Source organism: Gallus gallus, chromosome 4, assembly GCF_016699485.2.
Source record: "Gallus gallus isolate bGalGal1 chromosome 4, bGalGal1.mat.broiler.GRCg7b, whole genome shotgun sequence".
Lineage (NCBI taxonomy): Eukaryota > Metazoa > Chordata > Aves > Galliformes > Phasianidae > Gallus > Gallus gallus.
Genome location: NC_052535.1, coordinates 8,066,667 through 8,082,489, shown reverse-complemented (window position 1 = coordinate 8,082,489; position 15,823 = coordinate 8,066,667). Strand labels below are relative to the sequence as shown.

At 36.4% G+C, this 15,823-nt stretch overlaps 1 protein-coding gene and 1 long non-coding RNA gene across 2 annotated transcripts in view; one reads left to right on the top strand and one right to left on the bottom strand.

Annotated features, from left to right (window-relative positions):
- The window catches only part of LOC107052057, a 229,947-nt gene that overhangs the window by 178,795 nt on the left and 35,329 nt on the right, over positions 1-15,823 (bottom strand). The window lies entirely within an intron of this gene.
- KLHL4 (kelch like family member 4) overlaps positions 13,271-15,823 on the top strand; it is a 34,627-nt gene continuing 32,074 nt past the window's right edge. Inside the window, exon 1 of the mRNA XM_420250.8 lies at positions 13,271-14,021. Within this exon, the coding sequence (XP_420250.2) occupies positions 13,600-14,021 (422 nt within the window). The 5' untranslated portion in view covers positions 13,271-13,599. The remainder of the gene's footprint in view (positions 14,022-15,823) is intronic.

Sequence of the window (15,823 nt, the reverse complement as noted above, 5' to 3'; positions counted from 1 at the left end):
GTCAGTTATCTACCTGTATTATTTGAGTATTTGATGGAAGTACACCAAACTTTGAAGCTTCTCTTCAACAGCTAAAACTGAATTTAAATTGGGTCCTGACAAGCTTGCAAGCTTGTATATCAGTCTTCCATTTGATTACAAAACAACTGAATATTTGTTTTCATAAGGGGTGACATTTACCCAATATTATTGACAATAATATTTTCTGAAATACAAAAAGCCATAGTATTCACAGAAACAATGTCAAATTATTGGAGTGCAGTATTTTAAGAGTAAAATTTAAGCAGCCTACCAGTTGCACTAAGCTCTTCTGGTCCATTGCACTATTTTCCAGAAAACCAAATACACTCTGCCTGCACCAAATGCCTTACAATAAGGTCATGCTACCCAATGCCACGATTAAACTGATCCTACTGGCCAAAAAGAAATATCGCATCATTTTCTTTTGAGCTTTTTTCTATTAAGGGGTATATCTTTCTGATAGTGCTTATCTAGTTATACAGAAGTGGGAAGGATTGTCTTTGGCATCTAAATGAAGCTGGGGAACATGAACACTTCTTTGGCATAGCTGATACAGTATCTACCCTAAAGTAATTGTTACTTGGATGATAAACATATACAGGTATGGACAATGCTCAGGCCAAACTAATTATTGAGGTAATCTACTTTCTTCTTTACTGAGAGAAGAGCCACAGAGAGCATAAAGGTAATTTCTATACTGCATAGCAAATATAATAAGATATTACTGTTCTAAAAAAATCATAAAAACATTTTGGGAGAAGTTCTTGAGTCTAAGAATTAACACAATGAAAAAATACCCAGTACATACTATCACTGTAGTTTTTGGACAAATACTGTGACATTTGGAATAAAAAACCTTGTTTAAATTATTCTGAAGGTCCTGACGGCCCTGATTATCCTCAACTGTGAACTATTCTTTTTCTTAGTCAGCAGAATCTAACACAGAGATCTCAGTTTCTCAGGCAGACTGCTTTTGTTTACCAGGAATTTAATTACATCTTATCTGTAGCTGCACAAGCTTGTAGAGCTGATTCTGTAGCTATACAAGCAGAAAAATGAGAAACTGATAACTGAAGAAGTCATTCCAACCACTTAAAAGCAATAGGAAATATTAACTTTTCTTATATGACTGATGAAACAGAGAAAAATATAATCTGTAGTTGTTGAATACATGGTAACTCTTCTGTCTTTACCCAATGATGTTTTCACAACTGCATACAAGCAAAAAGACCTATACATTAATTCAGAAAGAATGCAAATTACAGGATTGTCACTAAGTAACTTCAGTAGCACAAATAAACACCTCTAACTGTGCATCCCTGTCATTGTAACTTACTGTGCAGCATCTACAAAAGAGCACTCCATGCAGTGTAATTAAGAAATAATGGATGCATGGCAAAATTTATGGACTGGGGAGAAACCACTGAAACCTAATAGTTTTTATTGACAGGAGAGAAAAAGAATAAACCAAACTTAATGACTGTGGTGGTGGATGATACCTTTTTTTGACCAAGGACTTTTTTGAAGATTCCGTATTCCTTTTATTTTCTTTAAAAACAAATGGTTCAGGACATAGTTCGATTTCAAGTCTGAGACAATCTGTATTAGCTAGGCTATTAATGGAACTGTGTAGGTACATAACACAACACAGGACTTCCCACATAATTGCGTTCACATTCCTCTGCTAAACAGAAGAGCTGGGAAATGAACATGCAGCCTAGAGGTAAACAATTTAGGAAAAACATCAAAACTGTCCTTGAGAAAAATCAGAAGTATAGAGAAATTAAAAAATAAAACTGCCTTGAGCTAAAGAGAAATGAAATAGTGAAATATTTGAATCATTGTATGGAAGCAGGGATTTTAGCACCGTATTCTCTGTAGGAATAACAGGACAACTGTGCATGCACAAAAAGTTTAGTCTGCAGTTGAAGAAAACTAGCCTGTTATTAGAAAATGTTACTTCAATGCCATTCTCTTTACAGGGAAAAATGTACTCTATTTCGATTTAAAACTTGCTAAAAAGAACATAATGTGAGGACAATTCTGCACTGACCTGAACAAGTTGCCTGGGGTTTTCCTATTTCAGGTTATCTCATTATGTACTGAGAATGTGGCTCTGCTTCATTGTACCTCCTTTCGCGCTGCTGACAGATTATTTTAAACAGGCTCCAGCAAAGAACTTGATATTTCTTTTTCATTCCCTTTTTCTTAATGTATTTTTAGTCTATGAGCTGAAATTATTTCAAACCCAGAACTCAACGCTCCTCTGGGAAAGCCTGCGCAGCAATCCTTGTGTGCTTCATTCCCACTGAGCAGGTCCTGTCTGAGTGCTGATAGCTTCAGGTGCTGCGCAAATGGCATCCAAAAGTCTGAAAAGTCTCTGAATTCTGTTGTTCAAACCCATGTTTCTCATTATGGCAGGCCCAGCTGAGATGTGTCCTGCACTGCAAAGCTCTCCATGGCTGCTAAGTGTTAATTCACAAATCCTGTGCTGGATTGATTATCAGCTGCTGCCGCTGAACACCAACTAAAATTTGAAGAGATAAGGATAGACCTATTGGTTTTGCCCTGTTTTCTGTATTTAATAACTGGATTATATTCATTATTTAATTCCTTCAGCTACATTATATTTTTAAAAAATATTTTAATAGGATGATTTCAGAGTTCCACAGATGCTGCGTAAGTATACAGTAATGAGCAGATTTCCCTAAATTCTGGAAATAAGGATGGCCCATTAAAAGAGTTATTACATTCATCTACTTATTTTGAAAATAAGTGGGGTTTTTTTGTTTGTTTTTGTTTTAGCATATGACAGTTCACAGAGAAACAAAAGGGGCAATCCCTTGTAAAAATGTCTTTGATGACCAGGAGGTTTCTCACAGGTAACCAGTAAAAATTCACTGAACACCAGAAAGCTCATCTGTGCATATTAGCAAGTCTGGGAAACACCTTTTTTTTTTTCAGGTTAATGTACCTAAAGTGTTCTAGAGGTAAATGCAAATGGAGGTAAGTATTAATGGTGTAGCAAGTACCAATACAATCCTAGGTGATGCTGTAATTTAGAGAAATACAATTGAAAGTAATTGCTGTCTTGCAGAGAAGCTCATGTTACTCAGTATAGATCAAAGTCAGTGAATGAAGGAGGTTGCAACAAGATTCCTGGACTTTGACCGACAATCAGAGAATCAATGGCTATGTCCAAAAAAGTCCGTCCACTGAATGCTAAGATCTACTGCAGTAGAGACAAAGTACTTATGGTGCAGTTTGGATTCTGCATTTTCTTCAAGAACCAGAAAAAAAGCACCTGTGATCTTGTCTACTTGTCTAACAGATTTACAGCTACTGGAATTAAACTTGTGATTGTCTTAGTTAATAGCACTAAGGGTGACAATTCGTTTATACCTAATGGTAGAATGTTCAAATAATTGATGTTAGATAAAAATTATACTGAAGAATAATTTCTTAATTCTTTCTCTCCTTTTTCTCTGCTTAAAAACAAATTGCTCTTAAGTATCAAATTGTTCTATTTGGAAGAAATAAATGTGTGTTTTATGTTTTAATATTGTAAAAACCCAGTCTTCCGGGAATCATTTTGAAGCAGACAGATGTGAGTGATTATATTCTATAGGTCACTAAAAATTCATCTCAATAAATATAAAATACAAATCTGGGAATATCTCCAAATGTTTTCCCCAGTAGCTGACTGTTTCTGGCATTCTCTATTATATAAGATGGGAAGAGGATAATATTCCTCACTTTTGTTTCCAAAGGAGGAAAGAATGTTCAGAATGAAGATGTGATGTGCAGTGCATTACCCTGAATCATTAAGAGATTAAGTTCTGAGTTAGTGCAATACATACATTCACATAATTTAATCAATATAGATTATACACATTTACAAACTTACAAGTAAATTAGAAGTTCCTGAGTGCAACTAATGTATCAGAAGCATGTAATGATGTAAAAACCTAAAAAATAAAAGAAAACTGAAAATCTAATATCAACAGTTCTGTGCATCGTTACTCAAAATATGGACAGAAATAAAATACTTCAGCTAAAAAATTCTCCACTTTAGAGGTTGGTGAGAAGACAACTGCAGATGGTTGCAGAAAGAAAATAATTCTTATACTGGAATAAGAAAAACAAGGAGAGTAATCTTCAGATTTTCATTACAGCTTCTTGTACTTTACAAAATCTGTGAAGAGTATGTGATTAAAGACCCTCATATAGAAATTATTCGTATTGTCCTTAAAAAGATAAAATATGTGTTATTTTCAGGAAGACTATATATCCTAACAGTACAGTAATGCCTTTTCTGCAACATATACTTGTTAGTACCTAAGTGAGAGGTCTGCAAGCCAGAATGATTAGGCTTGTGTCAGGCAGAAAAACAACGAGGTATATTCCAGCATACAAAAAGCAATTTCAGAAGGAATGAAACACCTAACGTGATCAGCAAGAAGAATTCATTAAGGAAGCAGTCAAATAGCTTTTCTTTTCCCACTGGTTTCTCACATAGTGTTTTCATTACCATAAGCCATAGCATTATGAAGTAAAGCACTTAAAAAAAAAAAATCAACCACTATCAATGATCTAGAGGCAATTACACACTAGACTTTTCTGTTTGTTTCAATGGTTAGTTGAACCTTGTATTTTAAAGCGATGGAATTCAGTAGGTATATTTTTTCCTATGTTCATTATTTCCACATTAACACTAGCACAACTACAGACTTTGTTATTTAAAGTTAATTTATTATGCATTTAAATTATGATAGTAAGTGATAGTCATAATGTAATCTTAAATGTTGGCTGTATCAAGAACATATTAAAACCATCAACTCCTCTCTAAAGAGAGGTACTATCAATAAATTAATTCAGGAAACTCATTCAGCCAAAGGGCCAAACACTGTCACTCCAACTGTATCAAGTACCATGAAATGCAGCCCAAAGCAATGTACAATTACCTTATGAGCTTCAATGTTAAAACTGAGACCTGAAAACAATTTGATGTAAACAGCCTTTTAAACTGATAATAATAAACCAAGAGCGGCTGTCTGAATGTACAGTCGTGACATGCTAAATTATACTAGTTGGATATTACCAATTAATTTCAGCAGAAGTTTAATTTCAGGAGGTTTTCTGAGCTTATTTTTTTTTCTAAGAACAGCTCGCTGGTAGTATATTTGCAAAATGATTTAATACACTGCAACAACTCTCTCTTTGCTATCTCAGGAATTCCTACAACTAATGTATACAGCTGGAATTATCAACTTTAATCAAAGAGAAAAAGAAGGCTAACTTCCATTTCCAAAGCTCATCTGTATGCATGTATCTCATCAGCAACAGATATTTCTGCTCTGCATTTATTTCTATGGTTCATCAAGGGACTTTTCTGGACATAATGCTATCTGACATATGTACGAATCCTTCTTTGTTTTTTGGCTCAAAGCTTGCTTTCTGAGGCATTTCTTGTGATAAGACTCCGACTTAGATGAGAGGTGGGTGTCCCTTATGCTTCCTATAGAGACTCCTTGCTTCTATTTCCTTTCTTTTCTACTGCCCTATTTCCCCATCACTCCAATCCACAGTAGTATCTGTCCTTCCCTTCCCCATCTCCCTTATTAAGATTTGTAATAAACTGGTCAGACCAACATTTGAACTGTTGTTTCTTAATCTCACGCCGGGTATACGTATATCAAAGAACCTCCTCTCCCTCCTGTAAATTGGAGTGAGACAACATAATCACCGAAATACAGAAACTCCTGCTAACTGACACAGGGCTGGAGAGTTTCTCTCTTCCAGACATACATTATTGACTACCTGCATCTCAGTCAAATGTCCAAAGCTGAGCTGGAAACATAAAATAGAATTAAGTGTTTATCCTATGGACTGGTTGTCTAAAGCTCCTAATACAACAACTTGGGTTGGTCACCTACAGGAAATGGTCTCAGATAAGTCACTGATATTTGGGATGGCAAAAATCACAATAAAATTCACATTCAAGATTAAGAGATAAGAGACTGGATCTAATAAGACTATTGATAAAGTTCTGGAAGAATTAGTACAGAATAATCTACAATAAAACAGGAGATGCTGCTCTCTGTCCTATTCTGTAGCTTCATTTTTCAACCATCTTTCATGCTAAATAGTAACGTTTAATGTACCGTTAGGTATCATTTGCTATTTCTCTTTTCAGCTGTCTTTCTTTCTTCCCTTGGGAATGTCATTCCTCTCCCTGCATTATGTTACCACTTGCAAATCTGATCACTGTGTTGTTTAGTACCTTTTATAATGAATATGTATGAAGGTAAAACATTCTATATTTTACTCTGTTTTCCAGTTTTCATATAATTGCACAGTACTTATATATACAAAATTAATGTGTTTTCCACAGAAAATATGAAAATACTAAATGATTCTAGTATTGCAAAACATTGATGCTGTGTTCTCTATTCAAAAAAAAAAAAAAAAGGAAAATTGACAGAACCAAATTTGTTTGCATGAGAAAGTTAGGATATGGGTAGATGAAAGCCACATTGATGTGTTTTTATATTCTGGGCTAGCATCAGAAAGTAAAAGAGCAGCCTCAAGGCGTCTTGGCAGCTGACAACAGCTGGAGCCAGGCTGAGCAACAATAAGATTGTGATGTGATTCTGTATGGCTTTTTGACAAAGTAAAAATTGAGCTAATGTGTGCTCTTGCAGGTGACAGGATCAGAAGGATGCCTGGCGGTAGGATGCTGTGAGATAGTTTGCTGTGGAGGGTATTGGTTTAAAGCACCTTTTCAGATGAGCTTTGACAGCAATACTTGTAATCGTAGGATATTTAAAGTATTATGTCACTTGCACTGTTATGGCAACACAAAGGACAGATCAGAAGTCTAGGAAAGTTGATAAGAAAACTGAAGACAAATGGAAGGGAAAATGAAGAAAGGAGAAAGGTAGGTAGACATTATGCTACAAAAAAACATAACAAAACAAAACCAAAAACAGATGCTATGCAAGAATGCCTATTTTCACATCCGTAGATGAAGCAGGCCAGTTTGTCTGAACCTGAATATGTGTCTGTGGTTGAAACAAAATGTGTACTGGAAGTCATTAAGTCATTAAGAAAGAATTGAAGTGACTGCCTCAAACCACTCCAAAACCTGTGTCAGTGGTATGTGGGCTGGTTCAGCCTGGTTCCATGACCAGCGGGGAATCCGTGCCTCTGGAAAGGGGAAACAGCAGACCCCAAAATAATTAAGAACAGCGTCAGTGATCTGAGGAGAAACAAACTAATTTACTAAGTATGGTATTGGAATGTGAGATAACATACCATAATACAATATAATTAGAATTGAAGCTAATAAATCAAATTGTTTGATTTATGAGAGAGTGTCCAAAAGGTGGAAAGGCCTCACCATAATGCTGAGGTGAGATGCACAGTTGGGATGAGAGAGAGAAAAAGTGCAGATCAGGTGATCCATGAAAGCTTATATCCCCTCTCTAAATGCTCTGAATACTCTCTGGGGTATGTAGTTCTTCTCTTACGGACAGGTGCCTGGAATTGGAGCATTAACACTTTAACTCCCAGTGCACTACATGAGGTTATGATGTGGAATACCGATAACCAAAAATCATAAAACCATGACAACCTGCCCAAGGGCAGGTAATTTTTCCATCAATATTCAAAGAACTCCAAAACCTCTGTTAGTGATTTGGAGGACATGCAGGGCCACGTTCTGAGGATCTTATCCTGAAGCATACAGTGCCTTTCATGAGTCTCACAAGCCATTTGTGGGATTGAACACTAGAAGTATCTAAGAATTATTACATTCTACACTGCACTGAGATGCATCTGCCTCAAGGGCCTCCCCCTCTTAAAATTAAAGACAGCATTTAATACTTTATAAGAGATAGTGAACAAGAGTCACATTCAAAAACTTACCAGAGAAGACTGACCTTGGGCATAAGTCCTTATTCTGTCAAAGCTTTGAGATGACATATGATAAAGACTTATACTGACAAGTGTCAAATCTAAATACTACGTTTTTTGGAGGGTATGCCAGATCCTTTCTGTACCCTTTAGTATCTGATGACAATAACTGGTTGGTAAATAAGAGTTGTTATTGTTAGTGAATAAGCAAAAAATTGAAGTATGTTCTACTTGAAAATGCTATCACATTTCTTTTTGCAGTTATGGAGAATTCGTGCCTGTTTTGATATAGCTGTTATGCAGAATAACAGCAATTAAAAGTTCTGTCAACCATTCTATTACTTAAGATCCTCCCTCCAAAACCAGTACAAGAAAGACAGCAATAGACTGAACTGAGTCCAGCAGAGGGTCACCCAGATAGGTGGGGGCAGAAGCACTTGCCCAGTGGCTTGCCTGAGGGGAACAGGGCTTGTTCAGCATCACCCAGTAACTACAAGATCATGAAATCTGAGCCAGGCTCTTCACAGAGCATGACAGGAGGAGGGAAAACAGGCAGTCAGCATAAAATAAAACAGGAGAAGTTTGACCAATTAAAAGGAAAACATTTTCACTATTAGGATTCTCAAGCATCAGAACAGGTTTCCCAGAAGGGTTCTGATGCCGTTGTCTTAGAACAGGAGTTTGGACTACAGAGATTCTGAGGTCTCTTCCAACCTGAATTATGCTATGACAGTTTGGTAGAAAAAGATAAGGCTATGCTTCCTGTTACACAGTCTGATAGGCTTGCATAAACAATATGGTGTTGTTTTGAATACCTCTACAGTTTCACAATTCACAACACCACATTTTCACAATTCCTTCATTTCTGATCCAGATTATTACTAAAATAAAAGGTTCTATAGGAAGAAATGTGGAATTAAGCTGATGGAATTTACAATGGCTGCTCTGAAAGTAACAACTCCTATTTTATTATGCTGGCTCATGACATCAGAGGCGGGAGTTGGTGATATGGCAATAGAGGCTGAACCTTCCTACCAGTATTCCATTACATTCTGTTGTCATATTACAGATGGCAGTAGAAGGGCAGTTTGACAAAATGGCTTCTTACATGGAAGTGTGTATGAAGTAAAAGTGTGGAACTGAAATCCTCCATGTGGAAAAAATTGCATCATTGGTATTCACCAACACTGAGCAGTGGATGTGAACATAGTGAGGTGGTGGGTGGTGTGTTTCAGCAGTGGTGACAGCTACAGTTGTTCACCTCTACTGGTGCAGATTTAAATGAGTGTGGCTCTTGTTCATTGCTGGCAAAAAAACCATAACTAATGGTGGTGACTATGTTGAAAACCAGTTGTAGTTGAGAATTTTATCTATCAAATAGTTTTATTGTGCTCTTTGTATCTTTTGTAGTTTCCATGAAAATAAATAGGAGGTATTACCTACATTACAAACAGTGCAAATACTTGCATTTGCTACAGCTTCTATTTGGATTAACTGCTTTTCTAAACTGAAAATGCTATTGTCTAAAAGGAGGTCATCTCTCAGTAATACGGACATTGATGACAGAACAACCGGTTCTATTTCCACAGTACAAAACTATAACTCCAATAGTTTGATTAGGTTTTTCACATGAGCAGTAATGAAGACAAACTATCTAGATTACAGCTGCCTATTTCTAGATCAAGGTTACAGCAATAGGACAAAGAAATTAATTCATGCATACATCTTGCTAACGACCCATTCAGGTCTGTTTTCTTACAACAGAAAGGCTTTCCTTTCTTCAAGTTCTATAGAAAATACTCTCGCAAAAGACAACGGGCAGAGAGGGAAGAATGAACTAGTGGAATACTTAGAGAATAAGCAAAAAATCACACAAGTTAAAAAATAAAATAAAATAAACAGACCATTTCTCAACTTGTAAATACATTAGGATTCAACTCTGCATGTATTTTCAGTGGGTGTGACATTTGCCTGCTGCTCAGAGTTAATTCAGGGGAAAAGGGATGTTTCCTGTATTTCTAAAATACAGAGTGCATTTTTCCTGTACTCGTGCTGTTTCTAGAAAACAACAAACCTATTTCTAATTATTTCAGGCCTGACATTTTAGATTATTAAATCACTTATATTGTTCTATTACAGCATATTGAAGTTTTAGCCAGTATGGTAACAAGCTGTGTGAAGAATAATCTGCTTACGCCCCACCTGAAACATATTCCATGCTGACTCAGGCTCACTGTTTGAGCAAAACAGTCTCTTCAGGAAATCTGCAGTCAATTTTAGCTAGATATGCTTTACATCTGCCAAAACATGTGCAGAGTTAGTAGGAAACAGAGCTATTTACAAAGAGAAGTTCTGTTTCCCCATTCTCAACTCAAATCCAAGTAATAGGTTTATGATGATATCTGCAAGAGGATTTAAGGAACTCAAACCAAGAGAAGCTTTGTGAGATGATGAGAAATGATGGATTCAATGTATCAGAGCTGTTGCTACCTGGAAATATCGGAGCTGCTTGGGTTGGCTCAATGGCCTGATTAAGTTAGCAAGAAACTGTGCTTTCCATTCACCATTACAATATTTTATCATAAATTATTTTATTAACGTGGTACAGAGAGACTCTCTCCTTAAAATAGATCTTGGATTGCAAGGCAATCCAATGTAGATGCAATGCTAAGGAATGTATACAGATACCATTAAGTATTATTACTTTTATAAAAGTGAGCAGTAGAATATTCATAAAAATGTAGGCTAAAATTAAAAGGCCAAGTAATATTAAATTCAATATCATATAGTTGTAATGCCAAAAAAACAACATCAAAATCAACAAAAAAAGAACCCACGAAACCCACAACCTTAAACATAACTTTTACGTCTCCAGGAAAATTTCAGGCTGTTATAAAAAGTTGTCATTAAAGTGAGAAAACATCTTACTCTGACTTCTGAAAACATAACGGTCCCTCTTCCTCAGTGGCCAGCATTTTTGCTTTCCATTCACTCCCTACAAATTCTTTAAAATCCATAAAATTAGGGAGTGGCTTGTTTATTTGTCTGCATTGTCAGCAAGCTTAAATTGAAACTGCTTATTAAATGAACAATCAGGCCTTTATATACTTTCTTCTTAATGTAACTATTAGGAATTTGAACAAGTTTTCTTATTTCTATCCATTCCTGAAAAACTGAAAATGAAGTTTTTTAAAACCGTGTTCCATTAACAACACTTACAGCCTGATATACTAACGCAGATGTCTTTCTTTCATATTAGTCTTAAGTAAATATTACTTAAGAATACAGTTTGTATTAGTGAAGAATTGTTATGTAGAATATTACTTCAATAGCAGATGGCACAGTTTGGGATGCCCACATATGATGAAGTGGCAGTCTTTGCACATCCTGCTGAGCCCCAGAGGCTCATGTACAATCACAAACTGGCCCTCCTTCACTGAATGTTCATATGGTACATTTAACTTCAGCAGCTCAGGCACACAAGTGAGTTCTGGCAGGTACTGTGAGAGCAGTAACCCATAGCAGAGAAGTGGGGTCAGCACTGAGAGCATTTATGCCAAGGCTAGCAAGGGCCTCTATTTTAACTTGCACAAGTAGGAGTACATTATTTTTTCATATGAGAAAGGACTCTTATCTGCAACCAAATTTTGCTTGTTCTGTCTGCCACGAACACCCGCCCTCTTGCGAGAATTACAAGTACATTCTGACGTAATACTTTAGCCTCAATGTTTAGACTGGATGTATAGTAAAAAGCTTTTTAACATAAGGGTGGTAAAGCTCTGTAACAGATTATCCAGAGAGATGGTGGAAGCCCTGTCCTTGGAAACATGTACAGTCAGCCTGACTGGGCTCTGAGCAACGGGATAGAGTTGTAGGAGTCCCTGTGCATTGCAAGGGAGTTGGAATAGATGACCTTTAAGGATCCCTTCCAATACAAACAATTCTATGATTCTGTATAGTAATAAAGATGTATAGTAAAAAAGGTCTCTCAAATGTCCTCTCTTCTCAGCTTTTCCCTTCTTGCCTTTTATGGCCAACTTTTTCTTAGTTTCTTTTGTATAAGGTCATTTCTATTGCTCTATGCATCTAAATAGTATAATTTTCTCCATTTTACAGTCCCTCTTTTGTCCTGGAATTTATCTCACATCCATCCATTTCATGAGACTGCATATCATTTGATATCATTTGCTTGAATCTCCTGAAAAGGTTAGGAACTTGGCAGCCCAGCACAAGAGCTGATGGTTCCTTAGTTCTATTATCTCAATTTGCTGATTCTTTACAAAACTCTACTTCACATTTCACTGTTCGCATTACATGCAGCAAAAAAAGAGAAGGCAGATTTCAGTGTTTGAAGGTTCAAAACCCCATCAGTGGAGTTTATAAAATAGAAAAAACATCACAACACAAGTTAAAAAGAAGGTCTGATAAAGAGATGTAGGATGTAATGGAGAGGGGTACCCTCTAATTATGAATCCTGTCTTACCGTCTGCTTTACAGTTTTTTGTTTCTGCATACTGCTTACAGATCTATACATCATCAACAGCACACTGGAGAATGTAACAAAAGAAATAAAAATCCAAATTATTTATTTATTTTGAATTTGCTTGCAAAAACAGCGTATGTACATTGTTTTGAAACACACAGAGAACAGTTCTCACAGCCCTGTCTGTTGACGAAAGGATGAGAATGAATGTCACCTAATAAATTTGCTGAAAACGTGCTGTGCTGTACATTATAAAAATAAAGATGCTTTAAAAAAAAATATATATATGTCACACTCTTTTCACTGTCCGTGAGAAATTAAGAAGAGGATGGCAAGGGGTGTTTACACAGGCACTTAGCCAGGAAGCTGTGTTTTTCACAGATACTGTCATTCAGAGGGCACATCTCTGATTTTATGAGCTCCCTCTCTCTGTTCTCGTACCCCTGTAATCGTGACAAGAAATCTATCTGTAGGTGAGAAAATACATAGCTCTGCACAGCATATTGAAATGCTGCCTCTTTCCTTTAGGTAAGTGCTACCACACTGAGGCCATTTGTAGGAATTTTACACAGCAAGACAAACAAATGCAAACCTCTTAAGGAAACACATAAACTGCAGGATAGTTTCACAGTGAATCCTTACTAAAAATCTGTGCAAGGAGACTATAAAAGAATTCTCTGTAAATCATCTGTGAAATACAGCATTGCTGATTAGCAATGGAAAATGCCGTGAGATAGAAAGTCTTGTCACTTCATTTGTATGTGCTCTTCAGCATCTTAAGTTGCAGCTTAGGATCCCTCAGGATCATGTGAGGCTAGGTTATATATTAGGGAGCTGTGCTATAGTGCTGTGTGTAAGCCTAGCAGCTGGGTACTGTTATGGTTGCTGCTTTCCTGTGCTAAGCTGATTTACTTGTTTAAGGTCTGACCTCATCATCCTGTCAGTATGGATTCCCACCTATACAGTTAGCAGCAGCTTAGCATCGGCTCTAAGAGCTTGCAGTATATTAATCAGGAGAGAGAGCGAGCTACCGGTATTTGTTCTTTTGTTGTCTTTTCTTAAGAAGAGGAGTTGAAACACAAGAGATAACAAAGAATCCACTTCCCTTCTAGAAGAATAGGCTTTTGTCGTTTTTTTTTTTTCTTTTTTTTTTTTTTTTCTTTTTTTTTCCTGAAACAATGTCAGTATCTGGAAAGAAAGAGTTTGATGTGAAGCAGATCCTAAGGCTCCGCTGGAGGTGGTTCAGCCACCCCTCGCAGAGCTCCACAGGCACGGGGGGCTGCCACCAGCAGGAAGGATATGAGCACAGAGGAACACCGGTGCAGAACAGGTTGAAGAACCACTCTCGGGACAGAAATGGACTGAAGAAAAACAGCAGTCCTGTCCACCACAATATATTGGCGCCTGTGCCCGGTCCAACTCCAGCACACCACCGGTCAATTCAAACCTGGCATCAACAAAACCTCATAGAACAGCTTCGATCAAATGAAGATATTCCCAAAGAAAACACAGAGGAAAACTGTGTCAAGGAAGATTCAAGTAAAACCCCACAGGAGTTGCAGATGATCACAGAGGAAAATTCAGATGAATCTGCAGAGAGGTAGGAGTTTTAAAGCCTGCACTTCAAAAGCAGTACTTCTATCCAAGTTATTCCCTAAAACTGTCTTTGTTCTTAACCAGAATTCTTTACCGCATTAATCTCACTTTATGTATGTGCACACCCACACTCATACGAATAGAAATGCATTCGCATTAAAAAAGTGAAAGATTGTGAAATGTAAAGGTTTGATATGTCATTTCAGAGCTTCCAAAAAATAAAATCCACTAGCTTATCGAATTTTTCCTATTACAGTTTACGACATGCTAATTCTTTGTCTTGACTTAATATGTGTAAAGACAATGATGAAATGAGCCTTCTGAAACACTGTCCTCATTCTGACTTTATCAATGGGTGCAACTTTGACAAATGAGAACTGCTGGGGATGCACAGTCTGCGTGGTTGCCATCGGTTTGTCAAATTCTGCACTGCCTATTATTAGTGCCTTCTTGACAAGTATAATTAACCTTGAACTAAGTGGAAGGGAAGCAACATTATTTGCTTCTTTGAAGGTTTCTCTGAAATAACATTACTTTCACAGCTTGTTTAGCACACTAAGGGACAAATATTTTCTGTAAGGTCAGGTTAAAAGATATTACAGCTATGCTGCCTTAAAGGTCTAAGAACAAAGGAAGAGCTATTTTTAAGATATTAGTAGAGAGAAGAAAACACGAGCACAAGTTATTTGGTTAAACATGCCGTTTAGATTGATGATGTTTTCAGAACTGATGTCAGCAGTAATAGCTCCTACAACAACAAATTTACCTCTCCCTTATCCCTACTTGGACTCATTATGCATTTACAATGCAATTATTTGTACCATTAGATAAGACTGCCATCAAGTCTTTGGGAATAATTTCAGATATTTGTATTGTACTTAAATAGAAATCCATCTTAACTGAAGTTATAGTTTCTCTCAGTAAAGCAAAGCTGACAGTTTGTGTATTTTTAGCAGTTGTTTTTCAAGTTGTACATCTGGTATAGGGAACATTTGCAGACTGAACAGAAAAAATGCCTTCCAAAATGTCATTTTGAAAACTGTCTTAATGGATGCTATGTAAAATCATTACAAAATAAAACCAATGAGGTAGGAATGTCATAGTTTTGTATGCTCACTCATGTACTAGTTTGTAATGGGTAAAAAAACATGCTGTTGGCATAACTTACTTCAAATAACATTACATGTTTCCTGGGGAAAAAAAAAAAAAAAAAAGCAAACGAGGCACATCTTAGAAAGAAAGTAATTTTAGTTGGAAAAAAAGAAAGAACGGTGAACAATCAAGATAAGACTATTATCTGATGAAGTTAGTTAAAAAAAAAAAAAAGCATAATGGATTCAGTTTGGAAGGTACTGAGGCACTGTCTTCTAAAACGAGATGTGACATTTTCTCCAGCTATATAAAAACTTTATGCTGAGACCTCATGAAATGTTGTTCCTTCATATTCACTCAAATTTAAGTTCTTCTGTTGCGTTGCTTAAATTTTCAGATTTTAGAAGAGTTTTGGGAATGTGTATCATAAACTACTGCTATAGTCATGTGTGTTTTCTGTAAAGTTATCAGTAAAAGCATCTTATGCATGTTGTAGGATAAAAGAATTCTTAACAAACACTTTAAAATGCTGACCTTATAAGACATTGTTTAGAAAGTCAATTGCCACTATGTGTTTCACTCTACTCAAAATTTTATTTCGAGGAATTAAAATATATTCTTAAAGATGCTATAACATAGCTCCAATTTCTTAAGTATATATCAGGAAAAATTGCAAAGCAAATAATCTGTCTTCCTCTTCTTCTGTAGCATCCA